This window comes from Ictalurus furcatus, chromosome 29 (genome assembly GCF_023375685.1).
Source record: "Ictalurus furcatus strain D&B chromosome 29, Billie_1.0, whole genome shotgun sequence".
Taxonomy (NCBI): Eukaryota; Metazoa; Chordata; class Actinopteri; order Siluriformes; family Ictaluridae; genus Ictalurus; species Ictalurus furcatus.
Genome location: NC_071283.1, coordinates 2,024,237 through 2,033,521, shown reverse-complemented (window position 1 = coordinate 2,033,521; position 9,285 = coordinate 2,024,237). Strand labels below are relative to the sequence as shown.

General features: G+C 42.5%; 1 protein-coding gene across 3 annotated transcripts in view; it reads left to right on the top strand.

Annotated features, from left to right (window-relative positions):
• The first annotated feature begins 237 nt into the window (after positions 1-237).
• Positions 238-9,285, top strand: part of klhl5 (kelch-like family member 5) — a 35,320-nt gene continuing 26,272 nt past the window's right edge. Inside the window, exons 1-2 of one of the 3 annotated variants that reach the window (XM_053618921.1) lie at positions 238-695; positions 4,526-4,642. Coding sequence is in view for 1 of the 3 variants with exons in the window: in XM_053618918.1 (XP_053474893.1) it covers positions 661-695 (35 nt within the window). In the remaining 2 variants the exon portion in view is untranslated. Of the gene's footprint in view, positions 696-3,937; positions 4,643-9,285 lie in introns of those variants that run through there. The other 2 variants (XM_053618918.1, XM_053618920.1) reach the window with 2 other exon arrangements.

Genomic DNA, 9,285 nt, shown 5'->3' with positions numbered 1-9,285 from the left:
GTCAAGGTTTTCCTTTCCTTCTCCTTTAGTCCTGCTTCACTGTACGTTTTTAACTGACCTGACTCACCAGACCTGACTCAGCAGAGGCAGACATGTTAAAACATCTCATAGTGGCATGCATTCATTAAGGCTGCAATGCATATGATTATCTATGGCATGCATAGGGGTAATGTAAAGGGCTTAACTTTTGGAGATGCTGATTCTACTATGCGTTTCATCTGTGCACTGTAACGACTGCTTTGCACGGTGGGACTGAGATCTATAAAAGAGCAGGATTAGAACCGTTCTGCTTATCTTTGCACAGAGGAGCATACGTTTATGATGCTTCCTCATTTGCAGCGCGTGCACCTGCGGTTAGGCGGGGAGGCTGCTAGCATCACCGCGCGCGTGCAGTCTTTTATTTCTCTTTTATTCTTCTTCTCATTATTATCATGATCATTTCTTAAAAAGAATCTGATGTCATTTGGCCTCGCTAGTTCTGCATTCACGCCTCCGATCACGCAAAGCACAGTCAATATCCCACGCCTTTTCCACTACATAAATTGCATCACGGAATTATTATGCACCGTGCGTGCTGTTTACTTTAGTGCCAACTTCACTATCATCACCGCTTATCTACCGACACGTTACCGAGAAATGACATAAACGATACAAAAATGCATGAAAATCAGCTTTAAAACTGTCTCCGCACTCAGGTAAGCCGGTTTATTTATCATACTGTGAATATTATGATCATTTACAGCGAGAAAAACGGAGCACTAAAGCAAACAAACAGGCTCCGGGAAGCGGATATGAGGAAGTGGGACAGCCGGCGAGTGACGCTCCGAGGGCGGCTTGATGTTCAGGCGAGCCCGCGGCTTGATATGGGGCCTTAGGGAGTTTTAATACATTGTGCTGTATATGTACTTGTGCAACATATCTGAAAACTAATTTCACTGCTTGGATGTTTATTAGCGATTTTAAAGTGTTTTTGTTTTGTTTTTTTGCTTAATTTTGCACCTAACAAGTGGTTTAAATGAAACTTGATGCCACAACCTTATCTTTTAGTATAATTGACCAGTAATTGAATAGAATGATTGTTCTGACATTATTATCAAGTGAGTCAGTTTCATTTAACAACCACTTAAAGTATTAAACAGCAGCACAAACAGTGCGTCTAATGAAAACGAATAAAGTAGTTAGGAAAAGTGCCAGTGATGTAGTTTTCAGGTTGAATTTCCTGATGAGCGTGTACTGTTGTCTCATCCTTTATTCCTTTAAAACCACTACATCAAGCAATTTATTATTCAATATGGGAAGAAAAAAAAAAGTTTCGACTTTAAACTGCCTCTGAACTCAGAACGGCTGGCGCTGTAGACACCAATGAGGTAGTATGACTAGAAAACTAAACCGCCGTGGAGATATTCTCATTTTAAATGTATACGTCTTCACTTCTGGGAGAATGATTACAGTTTTTTGATTGCTCATCCTGTACCAGTCTTGTGTTCGTCCAATTAAATGCTAGGATGTATATGCCCTGCCCTGCCCCGCCCCTTGGGGCGTGTCTTGCTCTACAGTAGCAGCTTGTTAGCGGGAAAAATGGTTCATCCGTGCGTCTTCTCGCACACTTCCCATTCCCGACCATCGCTTAGTTAAGAATAAACAATCGTTTCTTTTTTTAAAATTCCTTTGGCAGAGGGTGGAGTTTACGAGAGTTGGCGTCTCAAATCGCGCCTCTCGAGCTGTTTCACGAGGACTTTAAGACTCTGATGGGCTCTTTTCATTGATATTAGGTGTGCTACACCGTTTGTAACCCGTCTGTCAACGTGGACCAGGATTCGGCGCTGAGGCCTTCATCGTACGCTTACGAGTCTCGCTTGAACTTTCTCTCGATGGTTTTAAACTAGTTTTTGTAGCACGTTAGCACAAAAGAGACAGAAAGCCTTGGGACAGAAAGCACATGTCCTTGATGATGATGATGATGATAAAAAGCACGTTCACTAGCAAGAGGACGGACAAATTGGACGAGCAATTTAACACTAGGCAGGCCTTAATTTCTCTTTGGCTTCGGGTAATTGCAGATTTATCTCCAGAACACACCGGCTGGTCTCCTGCTCCTGCAAATAGAAACTTTTTCGAGGATGCTCGGCTTTGCATATAAAACTATCCCATGTGGCTGTACGGTAATTTATCCAGCAAGTGAAATTTTGTCTAAATTCATCACCATGCTTCAGGAATAACACACTTGCAGCGTGGTGTTATGGGGGGAAAAATGGTTGATTGATTAACATATAAGGATGAACATGATTGTGTGTGTGTGTGGGTGTTTTACTGAAACCAGACTTGGCTGTAATGTGGATTTTTTATTGGCAGAGTGGCAGATTTGCTTTCAAAGCACACACACACAGTGTCTGAGGCAGTATCTTGGATTGAAATTTATGCTCGGCCTCCTCCCTCCACCTGCTGGGTGTTCACGGTGATGATGCTGTCCTCAGGGTGAGCTTAATAATTGATGGCAGATCTTTATGGCTGTAATCACTCGTCTGCTGCTCTCCTCTTATGGCTGATATGAGAAAAGGCGAGTGTGTATGGGCTGTATTTTAAGCCCTTTTTGAGGACCTAAGACAGGTTTGACCTTGTGGGGACATCTGGTTCTAACCACAGTCCACTCCAAAGCTATTGGCACAGCAAGGCTAATTCATTTGTTTTTCTTTTGAGCTCAAAATATGAATATGACTGACAGGTGTCTCTTGTTACCCAGGTGTGTCCTGTTAGATTGACTGATTGTTTGAACAATAACAAGCTCTGAACATCTACTCTTGGTTCTAGACTTCTGTTTCAATTGTGCAAAGTGAATTTGTTGTTAAAAAAGGATAAACCAACATGAAGATCAGAGAGCTGTCTGTGGGAGAAAAGCAAGCCATTCCGAAGCAGAGGGAAAATCAGTCAGAGGCGTTGGACAAACAACAATTTGGAATGTCCTTGAAAAAGAAAGAGACCACCGGTGTACTGAGCAACAGACACTGAGCGGGTCGGCCAAGCAAAACGACAACAGCTGATGATGGAAACATTGTGAGAGCTGTGAAGAAAACCCTCCCCAAACAACTGTATGACATTCATTAAGATAGAAACGCTAGGATGAAATAGTATATTTTCCCAAAATATATCCCTTAAATCTGTCACCTTTGAGCTAAAATCAATAAAAGTTGAAGTAGGTGAGGCGAAAAATTCCCCCGTGATAGCTTTATAACACTAATGTTCACGTAACCTGATTTACAGATTTACAATCGTGGTTATGTATTTCTAGTTATTAAATAAATAATATAAAAATTTTATCGCCACCTAGTGGCCTGAAATAGAACTGTGTTTTATTTAAAATCCCTCAAATGTAAAAGAAAAAAAAAAACTATATAGCTACATTGAACTATATAGCGAAGTCTCAAGTGGTGTGATACAGGCTGTAGTCTTGTGCTATACACTATACATGCTATATATGATATATACTTGTATGTAGTTCGAAATCACACATTCTGCACAAAATGTTTTGCCTGGTGTCGTTTTACGTTTTAACCCTATTTTACATACGCGATGTAGTGGAGTCCTCGGTCAGTGCATCAGTCTTTCGACAGATGGCTCCGCCTCTTTTTCGAAGTGTTCGGCGCTTGTCTCTCGAAAGCCTGCGTCTCGATTATCATGCTTCGCGTACGATTGTTCCCGTATGACCGTCGAGACGCGGCCTTCGAGAGGCGGAGGGGCGGAACCATCGGTCATTATAATTTATTCTTTATTAATTTGCGCAAAAAAGCCAGAACACGTGAAAGATGGACGTGAAACCCAAACCGTTTTATACTCAAGTGTTCATCAGTTCCATTTGGAAAATACCCAGAGATATTGGGCTACACCCCCAAAATCAGGCTGTTACATATGTTTTTCAGGTAGCTAGTTTGTATGTTTATTTATTTATTTATTTATTTTTCTGAAATATCAGTCTGAAAGTCCAGTGGAAACTTAACACTCGTGCATTTTGTTTGTTTTTTTTAGCAAAAAAACCCTTTACTACAGTCTGTCTTATTGTTGTCTGGTCTGTTTACGCTTTTGCGTAAGCCATTAGTGTAGATTTATGACTTTCCTTTATTTATTTTATGTATTCATGTGTTTTTGCTTTACGTATCGACTACGTATAGGCGTATGTATGTAGTATAGACTACGTATAGGCGTATGTATGTAGTATAGACTACGTATAGGCGTATGTATGTAGTATAGACTACGTATAGGCGTATGTATGTAGTATAGACTACGTATATTGTTTATTTTTTTTGAACGCTATGCATGAAAACATGAGTATTGCAGTCGCGGGTGTGTGTATGGTTGTGCGCGCCTTCATCCGTAGCCGGCGTGACCATCTGCGGAGGAAGTTAAGCGTCGGACACTTTGTCTCCATTCCGCACAGACGCACAGGAGGACATGACGCTTAATCGGTTTTAAATTGGTCGTCTCGGGCATTAGGCAGATGTGTGGCTAAGCCGTTATTGTTTCTTTCTTTTAGCATTTTTCCAGAAGAGAGAGAGAAGGAGGACAAGACATTCCACCCTGCCATTTATTAGCCAAAGTGGATTAACGGTACACACCTGCTTTCCTGTACACAGCGTCACTGTATTAGCTGGTAAGTTCATTTTCGAATTCACAATTAAACCCATATTGATATTGTATGGAATTTTGGACAGAACTCTCGAAAACGGAAAATCAGCTACGTCGGTTACACTTGATGTCAGGTGCGGCGCGGAATTATTTATTTATTTATTTCTTCAGATTGTTAAAATGAGTTATTTTAAAAAAAAAAAATCAAACTGAGTTATGATTAGCTGAGTTCATGCTAATAATATGAACTCAGCTAGCTAATAATGCTAAATTTCTACCACAGTGCTGTTGAACGCTGGATTCTGATTGGTCAGAAGATTAAAAGTCGATGCATTTTCTAAAGTGGCGGACGAAGCCGACGTTTTCCGACGTCCCGCGTGCTAACGGTAACTTTGCTTCATCACACCACCCTGTCGTCAGTGATCGTCCTATATATAACGGAACATGCACGAGGGTTTTATTCCTTGCGTATCAGATTTATGTAATCATCTAATCTGTGATCAGATTTTCTGTATTAGAAGCTAAAAACGTGGTAACGTTCCAGAGAACTGCTGTAGCTGAGAGTCTGGCCTCGTACTAGCGTAGCGCTGAGGAGTTAGCAGGCTGCGTTCTTAGCTAGCGCTCCGCGATGTTTTTATGTATTTTCAATACGTCTCATTTCTTAAGGGGATTTGTCAAGAAAACATCCTGATAATGTGTTTCAAACTTCTGTGTACGAAACGTATGGGAAAAGAAACCCGAAGTCACCTCACGTCTCGCCTCTATTCGTGTGCTAGCATGATGTTAGCTAATAGCTAGAAGAATGCATTTTGCACCAGTAGTTAGTTGTTGTTTTTTATTGACTAAAAATTCTGTGTGAGATTTTTAAAGTAAGTGTGTGCGTGTGTGTGTGTGTGTGTGTGTGTGTGTTGATTTAGACCTGCAGTTTGGACAGTGCTAAGTAGAAACTAGATTAGCCTCGTAGCTCTAGTGTAAAACCAAACGTTTTGGCTAAGCAGCTACAGCTGAGGTAAAAGGGAAACCTTTTATTTTTTTACTACCAGTCATTTAAATTGTGTGTGTGTGTGTGTGTGTGTGTGTGTGTGTGTGTGTGAACATAAATATAAAAGGTGCGGTTTTAAACCTGGCCAGTTTGTACGGTTATATATTTCCTGATCTGGCGGTTTGTCAGAGGAGGAAAGAGCGCAGCTTTTCATCAATAATTCAGCAGGTTTTGTTTGTGATGTTGCTCAGATAAGATGAAGGTCTTCACGGCTCTCGGGTTTTTATTTATTTATTTGTTTATCTCAGCGTGAGGCCGTCACAATGACCATCCCGCTCTTTTATCTCCGCTCTGACAGGCGCAAAACGCAGCAAAAATCCACTGAACAGCGACCGAGGCTCTCTTGTGGGGGGGGGGGGGGCAGCTTGGGCTCCCGAGTGTACTGTTTGACGACGCTATAAGCCATAATAGGTGAATTAAACTCCTTGCCTCTCGTCAGGATCGATGACACACACACACACACACACTCCACTGCGCCAAATGGCTAGCGCCATACAATAGTCAGACGTTAGCTAGCATAATATATACAAATATGGCCAGCTAGTCAGTTCGATCAGTCATTATCCTTTTCTAAGAAAGTTCCATCAACAAAAACCCGCATGACTACAAGCTGTGGTGTTTTCCTTCCACTGAAACACACACGCACACACACGCACGCACACACGCGTGCACACACACACGCACACACGCACGGTTAGGATTTTTTTTATTGGCTTAATGCTTTGATCTGTCGCTATATGTATGAGAGACAATCAGTGCACATGTGGGCGGGTGTGTATACACACACACACACACACACACACACACACATACCATCACGACCTTCTTGATCTCGGTCACAGAAACTATAACAATAAACTATAAATAACTCCTTACAATAAACGTCTCACCTGTGTGTACACCTCAGAATGTGTGTGTGTGTGTGTGTGTATATATATGTGTGTATATATATATATATATATATATATATATATATATATATATATATATACACACACACACTGACCTCAGTAATGGACCCTTAAAACAAATGTTCCTATAAACGGTCACGCAGGTGCTGTGTGAGGACCGCGTGTGTTTTCACATCTTGTGTCTGTGTGTTCGCAGGGACAGACTTTGACGGACTGTTCATGCCGAATTTTTATTATTATTATTTTTATTTTTTTTACAAAACTTTGTGTAGCTTAGCATTAATTATGTGCAGTATTAATTATGTCAGTGCAAGGTCCTCATAAGGATAGTAAGCAGGTGTGTGTGTGTGTGTGTGTGTGTGTGTGTGTGTGTGTGTGTGTGTGTGTTAGTAAGATTTTATCCAGACAACACTGATGTCTGATGTTATTTATTGATGTGTATACTCACACACACCTGACTTTGAAGCTTTGAGGTGTAAATCCATGTTTTGTCTGATCCCTGCGTTTCGGCCAATCAGATCGTGCCGTTCGGCATGAGAGCTCCACTCTCGGATATAAACACGTTTTCACACGGCTCTTTGATCTTGACTGTGCTCCATAAACATGCGACTTATTTTCGTAATCAGCTTCGAATAATTATCTCTAACTTCCTGTGGCGAGTTTACTGTCGACGGCAGCAAAAACAACAGTGTTGATTTCTTCATTTTTTTAAATTATTTTTAAAATCTATGCTTTGTCATTTTCTCGTGGTTGGTTTAAAAGTAGGCGGGGCCATGTGGGAAACGGTCCCACGTGCGATATAACGATGTTTCAGAGGTCGAAACCAGAGCAGCGATAAATCGGTTGAATGCGCGTCGTGATGACGTCACGTGACTCGTGTCTCGGTCCAAATCCGCGGTATATTTTGAAAAATCGCACGCTCCTCCGAATATCGCGTAAACATCGATACGACGGTTATTGATCGGCGCGTTATTTTCTCGATGTGTCTTTGAGACGTCGACGGTTTTACGTTTAAAAGCGTATAAACTTGCGCTTCATAGCAATTAGTCGACCCCTATGACCTTTCGCTAATGTTAAATGAAGAATTTCCTGAATTTCCTGTTTACGAGATCGGACACGCCCACAACAGTGTTTTATTTATATATATATATATATATATATATATATATATATATATATATATTCGGAGCGCAGTTAAAGTGTGTATATTTGGATTCTACACCTTGGGTATTATTTGTAAGCTTCAATAAAAGAAGTAGCTTTTGTCCTCCTGTGCCTAAAAAAAAATAAAAACAGACCACATTTAGTGTTAGGAACCCGACTGGGACTGTAAATGAGTGTGTTTAGCAGCCCGCTGCCTTACTTCAGACACTACCTCTACTCAGTGCAAGGTAAAGTAAAATGCATTTATACGCCGCTGTTTAATTAAAAAGGTATGACACGGTGTAAAGGGGTGTTTCAATTTTATTCACGGTCCCACATGTGAAATATTGCAGGGTTCAACTGTTATTACACGACACACAGAGAGAGAGAGAGAGAGAGAGAGAGAGAGAGAGAGAGAGAGAGAGAGCGAGCGCTTACGTGCTGAAACACTGAAAAGTGCTGCACTTCCTGGCTAAAGTAAAAAAGTAAGGAACCAATCAGACATTGTAGTGCTGCTGTAGACCCCCCGAGTGAGACACGCGAGTCTGACATAGGCCACGCCTCCCGGCTGCTACAGCATGGCAGGGTTCCTCAGTGATTATTTAAATGATTTTTTTAACAGCACGCCAGAATGAGTTCTCTGAAACGTCGTGTTGTGGGATGATCTCGGCTAGGAGGCTTGGCGAATATTCTGTCTTCAGAATGTGATATTAACACTGGAGTAGTGAGTGTCAGCGTTTTTACTCTTTCACAGGCTGTAACACACTGCAACCACACACACACACACACACACACACACACACACGCATACACACATCCCTGTTTCAGGGGCTTGAGATTAAACTGCAGAAAGAACTTGCTGGTCCAGCGAACCAATTCATTTTCACACAGAGAGAGAGAGATGGGGGGAGAGAGAGAGAGAGTCGGGGAGATACAGGGGAGAGAGAGAGAGAGAGAGAGAGAGAGAGAGAGAGTCGGGGAGATACAGGGGAGAGAGAGAGAGAGAGAGAGAGTCGGGGAGATACAGGGGAGAGAGAGAGAGAGAGAGAGAGTCGGGGAGATACAGGGGAGAGAGAGAGAGAGACGGGGGAGAGAGACAGACAGACAGAGAGAGACGGGGGAGAGAGAGTCAGGTAGATACAGGGGAGAGAGAGAGAGGGAGAGAGAGAGATGGGGGGGGGAGAGAGAGAGAGAGTGAGAGAGAGAGTCGGGGAGATACAGGGGAGAGAGAGAGAGAGTCGGGGAGATACAGGGGAGAGAGAGAGAGAGAGAGAGTCGGGGAGATACAGGGGAGAGAGAGAGAGAGAGAGAGTCGGGGAGATACAGGGGAGAGAGAGAGAGAGACGGGGGAGAGAGACAGACAGACAGAGAGAGACGGGGGAGAGAGAGTCAGGTAGATACAGGGGAGAGAGAGAGAGGGAGACAGAGAGATGGGGGGGAGAGAGAGAGAGAGAGTGAGAGGGAGAGAGAGAGAGAGACGGGGGAGAGAGACCGACAGACAGAGAGAGAGCCTGACTGAGAGAGAGATGGACAGACAGACAGAGAGAGAGAGAGAGAGGGAGAGAATGCGTG